The following is a 16,439-nucleotide window of genomic DNA, read 5'->3' as shown; positions in this document are numbered from 1 at the left end:
AAAGTGTTGCGTTTATAATTTTGTTCAGTGTATATAGTTGTATTGTTTTTGTGGTGTTCATTTCTATTCCATTTTATGACTATTTCATGCCTTCTGCACTGACTTGTAGCTGATATTAAAGATTTTTTTGGGGGGGAGGGGTTGTATTAAAAAATATATTCTGACACAGAGATATCATTAGTTTAATTAACAGTTGATTTACAGAATTTCGGTTGACCATTATTTTCTGGCTATTAGTCAAATAGTTAATAACATTCTCTGGCGCAGGGGTTATTCATATGGTGACTTGCAAGTGCTTGCTAGCCAGCCAACACATTAAAATGTAAAAAAAAAAAAAAAAGTATTCTAAACAGCAGGCAGCCAGAAGTTGTAATTAAATACATATCTACTAGGCAGCTATTGCTTCCCAATCACTATGAAAATACACTTCGCCTGATGCCCCCTAAAAAGGTCAAATAAATTCCAAATATTAAAATCGGGGGGAAAAAAGTAAAAATTTCCCACACTATTCAATATTAGTCAGAGCTTATTGCAGGAAAGCTTTTCCCGTTATGCAAGCTCAGTCTGCACCGAATCTTCACAGAGTGAAGATGGATCATTTTTATTGCGTCACGTTTTTTTTTTTCTGACATTTCGTGATTATTTTTTTTATTGCAGTCCAGTACTTTTTATTTTAATAGCTGCATCTCGTTATTCTGGAATTTATTTTGAGCTGTAGAAAAGAAGATTTAGAAGAAAGAAGGCATCTCGTGGTAATTATGTTTTTTTTTTTTTACCCTTACAGTTTATTTGTCTCCTAACTATTATTAGGGAGATTGGGTAGGTAGGCAGAATCTTTAGGGTGAGGAGTGGCTATGGGCTTAGCCACCTGGGGCTGGATAGTGGACAATTTATTTTCTGATATTTTGGTAGGGGTTGAAAATGGCATGTCCACCCCGATTTCCATATTTATAATTAATATATAATACTTCCAACTCATAAAATCTAATTCAACTATATAACTATTTTTGCCTAAACTTTGCAATTATCTGATCCATTCCCAGTATAGTGAATAAACCTGATCAGATATGTGTTATTTGGTATCACTTGAAACATCTTTGAAATGTAGGATTGTAGAAGACAAGAAAAATATAAAAAATATCAGCATGTCTCTGAGACTACATATTTCCATTGTCAACATGAAGTTTATTTTTATCGAGAAACATTATTTGAACGTCATTTGTCAAAAAAACATACACTTACGGTTTTTGCTTCTTCAGCCATGGAATTGAGATGTACTCTGTATCTGAAGCTTTTGTCGTATGGTTCCTTCGTCCATGTGACTTTCTCCTTAGTCAGTGTTGTATGATATTTTACAAAATCTGTTTGTTTTACCAGAAGGTGCAGTACAAAGCACATGAGCTCCAGTGAGATAGATATTATGAAAAAAATTAAAGTACTTTCCTTCTCGACAGGAAGCAGCAGCTTGGTGAAAATGCGGCTCAGCGAGATCACAACTCCCGCAGTGCCTACAGAATGAGATATTTGGTATCAGCATAGAAGAAACAATTACAGTAAGAAAAATTAGAATAAGGATAAGATATTCTCTGCCCAAAGAGGTCATTTTATCAGATCCTGTAGATATTTATTTTAAGAGGTCTGGATATATTCTTGAAAGAACAAAACTTTAAGGATGTAATTAATATATGTGGGAACTTTTTGTGTAATCTGATTGCCATTATAAAGTCAAGAAGGATTTTTGATCCCTTTTTGTGGCACAATTGCAAATCACTTCAAATTGGGTTTTGCAATATGTGGGCAAAAAAGGGTGAGCTGAAAAAATGGCTGAGTTGGTGAATTTTTTTTAAAAATGACTATTCTGGGCTCAAATTTGCAATAAGCAAACCTTTTTGTTTGCATCTATTTTAACATCTATCTTATAAAAAGGGACATTTATTTCCACTGTGTAACTCACAGGATAGAAGAACATATCAAACACGGTGTATAAAATGAATGCAGTAAAATGGCATTTAACTTGTGTGCTGACATGCAGTACTTACTTTCTCCAGTCATCACCCCCTGAGTGTATCGTTTGGGTAACATGCCTGTGTAGCCATAGAAACTGGATTGCTGCACTTTAAAAAAAAAATCGTATATTATTACAGTTTGTGCCATGTAAATTGAACGCTTGTAATGGTGTGTTTAGATCTTAGGTTACGATAAGCTATTTAATGTAGAAATTATAAATAAAAATAACATCAAACATTCAAAACTAAATATATAATGCATTACAGTAGAAAAATGATCCCTTGGGGAAATAGCTTTGATTTATGTAAACATAAGGCTTATTTTAAATGTATTCTGCTACAGTTGATTCAGCATCTTATTTTATAAGGTAAATGTGTTATTTTATTTTAGTTGTAGGAAAATTAAAGCTGTTTAAATTCAATTTATTACAAAGGCATAGGCTAAGATAAACTAACTCAGGGGTCATCAAGCCTTGCTCTGCACACAAGGTGCTTTTGCACGGCGCGCAAGTCTGCTGGACCCAAACAGGCTGGGGAGATGTGAGGATCATCCCAGGAGCCAGCCTATCAGGAGTCCTAGTGGGACTTATTAGATTACTGCTATTGGCAACCAAATGTTTGGCAATAGTGGTGATTGCATTAGGTGGTGAGGGGCAGTCCTCAATTTATTTATTGCGGCAATTCCTCATTAGAGGACAGCACCCCACTGCATCCACAGCAGACTTTGTAACTGTCCAGTCCAATTCCCACTTGACCCCAGAGAAGCAAGCAACACAGCCAGGCATATACACACAGCTGTAGAAGAAAAGCCTCACCAACACACATATAATAGAAACAGCCCACACACAAACACAACACCATTAAAAACCTACACACACCCACAAAACTCCACAAGCAGCCTTTCACATGCAGTACCCCAAAAGCTTTCACATACAGACACAATCCAACATATCACCGACACTCAATCCAACATATATTATATATTTTTATGTATATCATTTTTGGTTCTCTAATACTAATAATAAAGTAGAATTTTATTTTGCCATAACCTTAGAATGATTTAAATTGGGATTGGGTCCTCTCTTTTTTAGAGAGGATCCTTCTCTCATTAGTTTTGGCTTATTGATCTTTACACATTACTGCTCACAGAACTTTAAGGCTATCACTGACATTCATGGTGGGATGCCTAATGTAAAACAGGGAGATGATACATAAAGACTCTTAGTAGCATAAGCACTACACTGAGCTGTAGTAGTTATGGTTCTTAATATCCCCCTTCAAAAAAAGATTGTGGATTACACCTTTCAAAATCTTTAGTTAGAAGTTAGCATAACATCAATCTGGAACTCAGAACTTGCACGGCTTTTTTCCCCCTTGCTTTGCGTTAACGGCCTTATTAACATTGTATTATAGTAAAGTAAATATAATAAGTAAAATCCCGCAGTTTTACCTACCTGTGCAGCCAAAAGCCACCACTCCAATTGCAATAAGATTAATGGCATATGATTGTCTTAAAGTGAAGAGTTCAAGCCAAACATCACAGATACCAATGAACAGCAATGGCCCTAGAGCGAACAGGTAACCTGAGGGAATTAGAATAGGTGGAAATGTTTTAAATTGATATATTTTAGTGCCCAACAGTAAGACAACACGATTATTCTGAAAATATACAATAATGAAATAATTGTGTATGACTTTTATTTAAAAAAAGTTTGAATGCTTGTTTTGATCTCTACAAAGCCTGCAATTTGAGGAACATTAAAAGTGTGTATTTTTAAATTTAATATGCTAACCTTTTTACATAAAATTGTATTTGTTAATACATTATAAACATAATGTATTAAAAAATGGGAGTCATTTCCTGCCAGGAAGAATCAGTTTGGAAAAGAGACGCAACGATAAGCTGTTTAAGCTAATTAAAGCTGAATAATTTGGCTGAGCAACTGGAGAAAGTATCTGCTGCGGGCTCAGGGAGTGTGAAGAGGTGCTGGTATGCAAGGGAGATGAGGAGGAAGAGGACACCATTAAACCTCCCATTTGATGAGTATGATGAGTATGAGTATCAATAGATTACTTTAGTTATTATTTGATTACTAGAGGGTGCACCTTCTAAAGCAGCAACTTCATAGCTGAATGGTGTACCTACCACTGTGATAGTAGAGCCTGGGAGCAAGGGCTGGCTAAAAAAATCTATTATACAATGGACACAGAATGCCAGTGAAATAAAGAGCCATACAGTGAGACACATTGAATATTACTATATTGGCTGGTAATAGGAGATAATTATTGAGTAGTTTCACTATTTGGGGAAAAGGAACTCACGTGGAAATATAAGTGGTCAAAATTGAGTATGAATATATATTAACACACGATAAATGATTAGTAAACGCTGGACTATTTATAGGATTATAAATAATCAATAAGAAGGAGTATTTTGAGTTTGAATGATTAAGAATAATGTGCCTAATGGTATTAATGAAGGGGGGTGATCACTATTTTTTTTTTTTTACGTATCATTGTATAGAAATTCGAAATATAGCAATCCAAAAAATTTCTGAATATTTATATGGGTGTGAAGAAGGAAGTGATTCGGAATAATGATAAGTAATATTATAGGGTAAAGGCGATAGAAGAATCCCCTTTCAATATAGATAGCACATCTTAGGGCTCATGGTTCCCTCTCCCCCCCCCCCTTTTTTTCTCTCCCCCCATTTCTCTTAATCTTAGGCAGCTTTTCTAACAAGATGCGACTGTAGGGATGGTCTCCCTTTCTCCCTTTTGTCTCTTCCCCCCCTTTTTATTTTGGGATGGGGCAATATCAGGTATGTGAACTATTACTAATATAAGACACACGATGCCGTCAGAAGTAAATAGGGATAAGTAACCACTTGAATAAGGTTTAGGGGCATGGGTAATTAATACTGTGGTGATATTTATAATATGGAACTACAAATAATAATGGTGACTAAATTGTATCATGGACAAGGGCACTAAATAATAATATGTTTTTTCACGCCTTTCAGAATGCGTAATATAAACACAGTAATTTAAATAATAATGTATGATTCTATATTGTAGTGAAATAGGAAATGATAAGAAGTATTGAGTAGTTTCACCTTTTTTTTTTTGCCATTCTTTAGAACAGTAACTCGTTTGAGATGAGCTTGATTGGTCCACCTAGTAAAGAGTAACTACGGTCGGTAGTTTCAGTACTCTTTGAGAACATGCAGGCTATGCATGTTTATAGTCCTTATGGTAGGATTAAGGACGGTGGGTTTGGTTTTTTTTTAAGAGCCTGGAAGTGTTGTTGTGTCTACACCAGTTATCGAAAGAAAAAGGAAAAAAGATGAACTAAACTATGGTTAGGATGCTCACGATAAACACCCAGGGTCTTTATAGTCCACAAAAAAGAAATGCCTTGATAGAGATGCTTAAAGAGGAAAAAATACAGGTTTGCTTTATACAGGAGACCCACTGGGTGGAATCCAATAAAGAATATTACCTGGGGAAGCAAACAGCCTTTGTGGTCAAAGCCTCTTCGAAGGAAGGGAAAAAGAGTGGAGTAGCTATCTGGATTGGGAAGGATATTTCATGGGAAGTATTGTATCAGGAAACTGACCCACTGGCTAGATACATTATATTGATTTGTAAATTAAATAATGAGATATACACTCTAGCCAATATTTATGCTCCTAACTCGGGTCAAGTGGCTTTTGTGAGAGAAGTAGTAGCTAAAATAGATAAAATCGCAAGAGGTAAGGTGATAATGGCGGGAGATTTTAACTGTGTCTTGGACACGGATTGGGATAAAAGAACAAAAAAAGGGGTACAAATTGATCTAGCATTAAAACGGAAGGCGAAAGCTCTTTCCACTGTTTTAAAAAAGGCTGCTTTATACGATGTTTGGAGAATTTTCCACCCTCGGGAATATGATTTTATGCATTTTTCTTACAGACATTGTTCATATGCTAGAATAGATATGCTGCTAGGTAATATTTCACTGGTTGATTCCGTTAAAAAGGTATTAATTAAATCAATAATATGGTCAGATCATAACGCGGTACTCTGGGAAGTACATCATAATCAGAAACAAACTTTTAGACAATGGAGATTGAACGAATCACTTTTGAGAAGCGAATATAATAAAGAATATATTGCCAAAATGACAGACTTCTATTTTTTAGAAAATAAAGACTCGGCACCTGGGAATAGGTGGTTAGCATATAAGTCTGTCATTAGGGGCCATTTTATCAAACTAGGAACATATGAGAACAAGAAAAGAGGAAATAATTCAGCAGATATGTACATTTCTTTATATAAGTTAGAAAAAAGTAACAAAGAACTTCCAACTAAAGAAAAGGCAGAACAAATTCGAATTATTAGGAACAATCTTAATGTTCTAAATATGAATCGAATAGCTAATAATTTAGAGAAATTAGAAAAAAATGGTATATGAAAAGAAATCGTTAAGATAGAATGCTGACCAATAAATTCAAAAAACGACAAGCGATATGCCGGATTGATAAAATAATACACCAAGAAAAGATACACAGAACCCCTAATGATATTGGTCGGACATTCAATGAATATTACAAAGCTTTATATAATAGCGCGGATAATACTAAATTAGGGAATCTGACAGATTTTATTAAAGGCCTTAATATACCTACTATTAGTAAAAAACAACAGGAAGTGATAGACAGACCTCTAGAGGAATCAGAGGTCAAAACAGCTATAGACGCTCTTAAGAAAAAAAAAAAGCCCCAGGACCCGATGGGTTTAGGGAATCCTTTTATAAAACTTTTAAGAATAAAATCGCAACGGAAATTACTTTAACTTTCAATAACTTTATTAGGTTGGCTAAATGCCCGGCGGAATTTCTTGCGGCCAATATTCTTCCTATCCCTAAACAAAACAAAGATCCTGCTTATGTAAAAAACTATAGGCCGATATCTCTAATTAATACGGACACAAAGATTTTCTCATCGATCATTGCGGCTAGACTTAAAAAAGTTGTCGAATTAGTTGTTTCTAAAGACCAAGTGGGATTGTTCCTGGTCGTAGTTCTGTAAATAATATCAGGAAAGTAATTGATATCTTAGATTTGGCCAAAAAAGAACATAAAGAACTAGTTATGCTTGCTTTTGATCGGGTGGAGTGGGGCTTTTTGTTGCAGATCTTAGAATTACCGTATATACTCGAGTATAAGCCGACCCGAATATAAGCCGAGGCCCCTAATTTTACCCAAAAAAACTGGGAAAACTTATTGACTCGAGTATAAAACTAGGGTGGGAAATGCAGCAGCTGCTGGTAAATTTCTAAATAAAATTAGATCCTTAAAAAATTATATTAATTGAATATTTATTTACAGTGTGTGTATATAATGAATGCAGTGTGTGTATGAGAATGCAGTGTGTGTGTATGAGAATGCAGTGTGTGTGTATGAGAATGCAGTGTGTATATGAGTGCAGTGTGTGTATATGAATGCAGTGTGTGTGTATGAGAGCAGTGTGTGTATATGAATGCAGTGTGTGTGTATGAGAATGCTGTGTGTATGAGTGCAGTGTGTGTATATGAGAATGCTGTGTGTATGAGTGCAGTGTGTGTGTAGGAGTGCAGTGTGTGTGTATGAATGCAGTGTGTGTGTATGTATGAGAATGCTGTGTGTATGAATGCAGTGTGTGTGTGTGTGTATGAGTGCAGTGTGTGTGTGTGTGTATGAGTGCAGTGTGTGTATGAATGCAGTGTGTGTATGAATGCAGTGTGTGTATGAATGCTGTGTGTATGAGTGCAGTGTGTGTGTATGAGAATGCAGTGTGTGTGTATGAATGCAGTGTGTGTGTATGAATGCAGTGTGTGTGTATGAATGCAGTGTGTGTGTGTGTATGAATGCAGTGTGTGTGTAATGTAGAGTGTGATGCAGAGCCTTGGTGGGGGGTGGGCATTTTTATTTTTTAATTATTATTTTAATATTTTTTTTGCTTCATTACATTTTTTTTTTATTATTATTTTTTTATTTTATTATTATTTTTATTTTATTATTATTTTTATTTTTATTATTATTGCTATAAATACATTTTTTCGTCCCCCCTCCCTGCTTGCTAGCTGGCCAGGGAGGGGGGCTCTCCTTCCCTGGTGGTCCAGTGGATGGGCACTGTGTAGGAGGGGGCTGTGGGGGCTGCAGAGAGATGTTACTTACCTTTCCTGCAGCTCCTGTCAGCTCTCTCCTCCTCCGCCGGTCCGTTCAGCTCTTCTGTCAGCTCACAGTGTAAATCTCGCGAGAGCCGCGGCTCTCGCGAGATTTACACTGGGAGCTGACCGAGGTGCTGAATGGACCGGCGGAGGAGGAGAGAGCTGACAGGAGCTGCAGGAAAGGTAAGTAACATCTCTCTGCAGCCCCCACAGCCCCAGTCTGTATTATGGCAATGCAAATTGCCATAATACAGACTCTGACTCGAGTATAAGCCGAGTTGGGGTTTTTCAGCACAAAAAATGTGCTGAAAAACTCGGCTTATACTCGAGTATATACGGTATATGGATTTGGAGAACAGTTGTGCAGGGCAGTTAAAGCTTTATATAGTTTCCCTATAGCCAGAACTATTGGACAACATATTTGCGCTGATTGGTTTTCCCTTGGAAACGGACTAGGCAAGGGTGCCCATTATCACCTTTGCTTTACATTCTATCAATTGAAATATTAGCAATTAAGATAAGAGAAAGTAACAGGATACAGGGATATCCTATCTCTAAGGGAGAAATAAAGATTAGTATGTATGCGGATGACATATTGGTGATAATTACGGATCCTCATAAATCCTTGCCGGCCTTAATGGATGTGATTAATGCTTATTCAATTTTTTCTAACTATAAATTAAACACAGATAAAACTGTGATCATGGGTATTAATTTAGAAGAGTCATCTAAAGCAGACATGCAGCAAAAATATGATTTTGTATGGACAGATATAGAATTTAAATATTTGGGAATTAAAATCTCACCGGATGTTAATAATATAATGGAAACAAATTTTATGGCCGTATTGAAAGAGATGAATTATACACTTAAAGGATGGAATACTATGTTTATATCATGGATAGGTAGGATTAATGTGATAAAAGTTTTTATTATTCCTAAATGGTTATATATATTCAGACATCTTCTCATCCAAATATCGGACAGCTGGTTAAATATGGCTCAGACGAGTATTTCCAAATTTATCTGGCATGGAAAAAAAACGCAAATCAATAAACTACATATGGCATATAAAGTAAAGGAGGGGGGGCTGGGCTTGCCCATTCTGAAAAAATATTATTATGCAAACATGATTAGCCACATATATTTAATGCAAATTCCAGAGGCCGCTGATGAATGTTGGTATCATATTGAGAGCCAACAAGCACAGATAAAAGATCTATCTAGCCTATTATGGAATATTCATTATCCAAATTGGAGGGCAATAGGAGAGAATTGTTTTATTATTGGACATCTTGAAAAGTTTTGGACTATGATTAAGAACAAGATGGGAGGGAAAAATAAAATCATTAATAGCCTCAGCATTAAATTTCTGGAGAATAACTTACAGGACCTATCATTAACTACTTGGAAGAACTGTGGTATTGAGAAGGTCTTAGATCTATATAAAGATGGGATGATAAAAACCTTTTCAAACCTAAATAGTGAATACGAGCTGCCTTGTAGAGAGGTGTTTTCTTATCTTAGGATAAAGGGGTTCTTACAAAATTCCATCTGGAAAGGCGAGGTTCAATTAATGACTATGCTATATAAGATATTTTGTAAACACATAACTCCCAAGGTAATGGCCAAATCATATGCTTAAATTTCTTGCCTAACACTAGGCGTGAAAGATAAGTATATGAATAAATGGTCTGAGCTGTTACAAATCCATATCCATGAGAAAGATTGGCTGGCGGCTATAAGGAAATTTAATCGAGACATACATTGCTTAAATATAGTGGAGAATCAATACAAGGTGATACATTTTTGGTATTTGGACCCCCAAAAAATGTTTAAGTTCTCTCAACATAAGGACACTAAATGTTGGAGATGCAACAGTGCTGAGGCAGACTATATACATATGTGGTGGACTTGTGATGTTGCAGCTAAATTATGGAATATAACTTATGAAAAACTTCAGGCCCTAGGAAAATTTAGAATAGACAAAAAAATAGAAATAGCAATATTACATCTCGATTGGCCGGATTTACATCCTAGACAAGCTTTATTGGCAACCCATTTCTTTGCGGCTACAAAATTGGTTTTGGCCAGATACTGGAAATTGGGGGTCTCAATTAACTGGCCAATCCTAAAAAAGCAAATTGTTTTCCAGTGTAAAATGGAACAGGGCCTTAAATGGATTAATAAAAAAGCTGCACAGAATAGCAATTGGATAACAGATTGGATGGACCAACTGATTGATCTTGAGTGAACATGATATTTGAAGTAAGATATAACTCACACTGTATAAATAAAACCTTCCTAACTCATATAATTAATATATTTAATTAGTATATATAATACTCTTTAGTTTCTTCTCTCAAGGTATAAAGAAAGGAGCTTCCTTTAAGACGATAGATAGGATATTTTTTAAGGGATAATTTTAAGATGACTGGTGTATTGGTATGTCTTTGTTATGTTTTTGTGATATTTGGCTTTTTTTATATTCCAGACCTCTGCATGATTTTGATGTATATGGATGGCAATCTCTGTAAACTATATTGGCAGGGTCTTATAATATGAATTGTATATATGTGTTAAAATAATTTATATGTGTTTGTAAAATATAATGAAATAAAAAAAAGAAGATTAAAAAACAAAAAAAAAAAAAAAAAAAAACCCTCACTCCCCCCTACTATGTTCAGTGGTTCTAAAGCAACTGGACAAACAAATATAATAAAATAACAATTAAAGATCATTCTTTGTACTTGATTTAAAATCCTTTGCATCTTTTGGGGTTAAAGGGTTACTCCAAACATCATAATCACTACATCTGCTTTGCAATAGTTTGCCGCTTACCAGTGACTGGCAACCTTTGGCCCAGAAGGCAAGTACAACCCACTCCGTGTTCTTCATGTAGAAGTGGTTATGGTGGTCAGTCGCCGTTTAAGGTCAAAATAGTGAACTGGAAATATTGTCTTAGTCTGCTATGCTTTCAGTTTGGCCATACATTTGAAATTCACTTTACATTCACTTTTAATTCTCACTTTAGTATATAACCCATTGTTCAGCACTATGGAATCTGATGGCGCTATATAAATAATAAAATAATAATAATAGTAATAATAACCTTGTGAGAGTAAAAGTTTTAATTGTTTGACTCACCCACAGTGATCCGCATATGAAGCGACAGTAACTCCACTAAGGCATTATTCAGGATAACAGCTGCCAGAGCTACAAGGATATATGTCAGACTCATATCAAATACAATAGATGTACCTGTGGAGTGGAATACATTTACACAAAATTAAACTTGCATATTTTTCAAAAGCTTTATGCTTTGAAAACAATCTTCATCTGTATGGCCCTGTAATTCCTTAAGGACAGACACACAATACTATATATTAATGGTAATTATAATAAAACCCCAGACATGTAGCACTATATGCAATAACACCATAACATAAAGACACCATAAAAAAAATATATATTTTTTTCTGTAGTTGAATATGTTCCAAGCATACTCAGCCATGCATAATGCTCCTTATTCATTTATTTTTAAATTTGACAATTTTTGCTCCTTATTTTTTATATTGCAGTGTATAGTGTATCCCGCAAATCATGCTTTATGGGCTTAGCATGGATTTATGGGGGACGCAGCTCAAGTGCAAGCTTACTACTGATAAAAGAGCTTCACTATGGAACAAAACCAATTTTTTTTTTTATAACTATGGTATTGTAGCGGTACTTACCTTATCCGGGGGTCGGCCGAGGTCCTCAGTTCCCGCTGTGCGTGGCTCGCTCGGGGCTCTGATGATGGCGGGCACTGACCGCGTGATGCGGCCACGTGTCCTACCTAGCTCCAAGAGCGTGCCGCGCGTCTCGGGCACACTCTTAAAGGGGAAGTGGTAGACGAAAATTAAAACGGTCTCCCATTGGCCCCTGTCATCCCACATTCCCCATACACTCACATTTTGGGGGCGTGAATATGACAGGGGCCAATCAAGAATAAGGTGAGGGTATTTATACTTACCTCTCCCTTAACTCCCTGCCCTATCGTGGTTTCTGTTTCAGTTCCCTTTAGCGCTTGTTGTGTTCAGTTGTCATTCTTCGTACCTGACCTTGGCTTTGTTTCTGACTCCGTTTATCGCTTTATCCCTGTTTTGTCCTGTTTACTGATTACTGTGTACCAGACCTTGGCTAGTTCTTGTTTTCGCTGTCTCTTTGTACCCCTGATCTCAGATCGTTCCTGACTCTGTATTTCTCTCCTCTACGTCGAGTCCGGCCATTCTAAGGTCCAGTAGACGTATCTCTGCTCTTTATTGTCAATTGTTGGACTAAATCCTTCGAGTTGGGGTAAACTACCGTGACAGGTATCAATTATACAATGTGTGATAAAACTGTCCAAGTGATAATATCTCAACAACAGTTATTTTATTGCCATTGCAAAATCACTTTATGGTATGCATTAAATAATTACTTTGTGCAATTTATTGCATCTGAGTTACCACACTGAAATCTCTCGGAAGTGCGGTGAATTGAGCTAATAAGCAGCCATATGGTTTATTATATACAATAAAGAAGCATTTATTGCAGATTACTTTACAGCTGACTGCGTTTAGTGAAGACTAAGTCTAAAGACATATTAAACACATGTGACATATGTAAAAAGAATCTTGAAAGGGACTCTCTAAGGTGCCAAGATGCTGCCCTTTTTGTCATCTCTTTTCAGAGAGAGACATTTTCCTGAAATTTTGCATTTTGCCTAAAATGCGCAGATTTCTGAGGGTTTTCACCTTCTATGTTATCAATCACAGCATAAGGAGTGACACCCATGCTCCTCATAGATAAGCATTGGATTGCTAACAAAAAAGCACAAATTCACAAACTGAATATAATGCTGACTGGATATCTCCAGTCAGCATTATATTCAGTTTGTGAATTTTTGCTTCTTTGTTTCTGCTGCTAGTATCTAGGGTTAGGCCCTTGGGCATTGCTGGAGTGCCCTCATGGTGCATGGGATCAGTGTGGAGGTGGTGTTTATTCCCTTTTACACCCATTTTTACATCGATTCCATTTCTTTCTATTCATTTCTTTATTCAATGCTCTATGGCAAGCACTGGATTGACAGAGCATGCGCATATGTACTTACAATGGGTGGACGAACAGACATGTAGTTGTAACCAGACAAGTTGGACACACAGGAACAGAGGGGTTGAGGGCCCTGCTCAATGAGCTTCCATGCTAGAGGGAGTGGGGTAAAATGACACAAAAAGGTAAGGATAGTATTAGACTAGTGACAGTTGCAAGAGAGGAATCAGTCGGGAGCTATTAACAGGTTGGATGGAATACACATCAATAATGCATAACTATAATTTCTGCATTATTAAAGGGACACCATAGTCACCAGAACAACTACAGCTTACTGTATTTGTTCTGGTGGGTAGAATCCTCCCCTTCCAGCTTGTGTTTGGCTTGTGCTGGCTCTGCCCCGATCTGATTCATTGACAAGCTCAGTCAATCCAATGCATTCCTATGGGAAAGCGTTATGATTGGGTTTGATCAATGATGATGTCAGCCAAGGAGGCAGACCAGGGGCAGAGCCAGCAACAGCAGACTGAAATAAAGGTAAGATTTTACTATATTTAGGGGGGCAAAAAAAAAAAGTACGTACATTTATCTTTCTATTTCTACTTTATGCATGTTTATAATGTTTTTTTTTTTTTAATTATTTTCTTTTGTAGTGCATCGAATAACAAAGCATGGTCACATGGACATTTCTCAAATAACAGGAACAATAGTAAGTATCAGAAATTGTCATGGTAGCTGCACTTTTTGTAATTAAGTCCCAAACTCCGCCACCGACAGCAGCCATGATGGAGTCCCTCCACTGCGCCCAAGCGATTATATAACTCAGGGGTTTCCCCCACTGGCAGGCCTCCTCTCCTCCAGCAAGAGCTAGGGTTCGCTGACTGCAGAGCAATTGTGGCTGGTTACCATGGCGACCAGCCACCGAGATTGGGTCGCCTTTGGCGTGAATAAGTGCACCTGTCTGGTTTAAGGGCGAGGTAAGGGTGTGGTAGCTGAAGCGTTGGGGTACTGTCCACCTCCTCTGTAGCCCCCTGCGTCGTCTCTTCTGCAGGACCCACCTGGGAACACGTGGAGGAGGCCCACGCAGACTGTGACAGGCAGCAGGTTGGTGCTTGAGGACTGTGACTAGGTCTGGAGGGGTAGAGACAAAAAGATGATGCCCGAGCCCTTTCATTCAGAGCTGCCCATTCAAATATCTTCTCAAGCTTCTTCATGGAGTCTTCGATGGTGCCAGGTTGATTGCGGGATGGGCTGTCCGCCATCTTGGCGAGATACGCTCGGTTGCACAGGGAAGTTGGAGTGTTCTGTGAGTCACACTAAAGTTATGTAGTTTAACCCAGTGGTTACCGGATATCCCCCACCAGTCCGGGAGGGGGGGGGATGAGGCAGCAAGAAGACGGTCGGGTCTGTGTTACACAGAGCAGGAGAGTGGCCGCCTCTCCCGCCCGATGCCTGCACTAGGCCTCATCTGTATTTCAGGAGCAACAAGCAGTTAGGGCTTCGTGGGATCATCCAAAACACCCCGATGGGTTCAGCAAGCAGGTAAGTCTCAAAGGGTGCTATAGGTGAGTACTCAAGATCCGTGATGGGTCAGGATTAGATTAGTAGCTGAGGAGCAGACTCGAGATGCGTGCTGCCACCATGAAGCCCAGTCCCCGCCCCCCCCCCCCCCCCGTTTATAATGTTTTTAACTTTATAAAGTTTAATGAGAAAACAATAAAGTAAATTAAAATCACCTTTACTAGTGATTAATGAGATCCTTGAGGTTGATGCTGCGAGACTAAATATTTGATATCTGGTTCGATTTTCGTAAGGAACAAGCAAAGGTCTCCTCTTTCGGTGATATTCAGATGACTTCTCTGTTTGCTCATAATATGATTTCTCATCTGTGCATCAGCTCCCCTCCTCTCCCTCCTCAATTCCCCCCACCCCCCTTTTATTTCTTCCTTTTTTCTATTTTTTTACCTTCCTTATAGCAATGCCCAGCAGTAAGGCTGAGCCAGGTAGCCCACTTATTATTATAAGCCAACAACAATTTTCTCCTCTTCCTTTTTATATTTTTTATTTTCCTTCTTTCTCCTTTTTTACAAGCACTCTGCTCTTTTTTCTCCTATTCTTCAAGAACTCTGCTCCTTCTTTCTACTTTTTTATAAGTACTCTGCTCCTTCTTTCTCCTTTTTAGAAGTACTCTGCTCCTTCTTTCTCCTATTCTACAAATACTCTGCTCCTTCTTTCTTCTATTCTACAAGTAATCTGCTCATTCTTTCTCCTATTCTACAAGTACTCTTATCCTTTATTTTACCCCCTTTTTTCAATTTTTCTTCTTTATTTTTTTTAATTTTTTTGATCTTTTCCTTTTTATTCTTCTGCCTGCTTCTGCCTGTCCCTGCTATCGTGCATCAGCTCCCACTCCTCCCCTTCCCACGTGTTACACTTGCTCGCGTTGGCACGTTCGCGCCGCATTCTCGTGTTTGCACGAGTACGCGCGCGTTTGTACTTTAATGTGTGTTTGTGCACTCGCGCCCATCCGATTTAGCATTATCTTGTTGTGCCACTGAAACTCCTACCGCCTACCTGGAATCCTGAAACGCCCACTAGTGGGCGGTAGGGACCAGGTTGACGACCCATGCTCTATTCAGTCATATTTGAGCATTGTAACACTGAATGAGGATCCCTGGAGGCACTCAGCCTGGCCTCCTTGATAGCATGGCTAAGACAGAGATTACATACTTTGTTAGTCATAAGATAACATTTTAACATTAAATTATTAAAAACAGTTTAAACACTGAACGGAAGGACATCAATAGGGGTCTACAGATATTAAAACCATTTCAGTGGGATGAAGCAGTTACAGTGCCTAGTGTCCCTTTAATATACATACATACAATTGGGGTTGCCAAACACTGGCAATGAATTGGAACAATAAAAAGTGTATAAATTCTACAAGTGGAATGTATGTAACTATTTTCTACTAATTTTAAATATGTCATTATTATGTCTACTTTGGAAATTTGTACAAATATGACATTATATATATATATATATATATATATATATATATATATATATACAGGGCCGGCCTTAGGCATTTGGGCGCCCTGTGCAAAAAATCTTCACAGCGCCCCCCCCCCCCACTCCTTACCCCTTCCCACACACCCTGTCACACAC

General features: G+C 37.6%; 1 protein-coding gene across 2 annotated transcripts in view; it reads right to left on the bottom strand.

Annotated features, from left to right (window-relative positions):
* SLC29A4 (solute carrier family 29 member 4) overlaps positions 1 to 16,439 on the bottom strand; it is a 64,000-nt gene that overhangs the window by 27,512 nt on the left and 20,049 nt on the right. For both annotated transcript variants that reach the window (XM_063430271.1, XM_063430272.1), the window contains exons 4-7: positions 11,346 to 11,459; positions 3,461 to 3,589; positions 2,040 to 2,114; positions 1,243 to 1,508 (exon numbers count right to left, since the gene is read on the bottom strand). In XM_063430271.1, the coding sequence (XP_063286341.1) occupies positions 1,243 to 1,508; positions 2,040 to 2,114; positions 3,461 to 3,589; positions 11,346 to 11,459 (584 nt within the window). The remainder of the gene's footprint in view (positions 1 to 1,242; positions 1,509 to 2,039; positions 2,115 to 3,460; positions 3,590 to 11,345; positions 11,460 to 16,439) is intronic.

Source organism: Pelobates fuscus, chromosome 8 (assembly GCF_036172605.1).
Source record: "Pelobates fuscus isolate aPelFus1 chromosome 8, aPelFus1.pri, whole genome shotgun sequence".
NCBI lineage: Eukaryota > Metazoa > Chordata > Amphibia > Anura > Pelobatidae > Pelobates > Pelobates fuscus.
The sequence above is the reverse complement of the archived record's forward strand: the minus strand, read 5'-3'. Positions and strand labels throughout refer to the sequence as shown.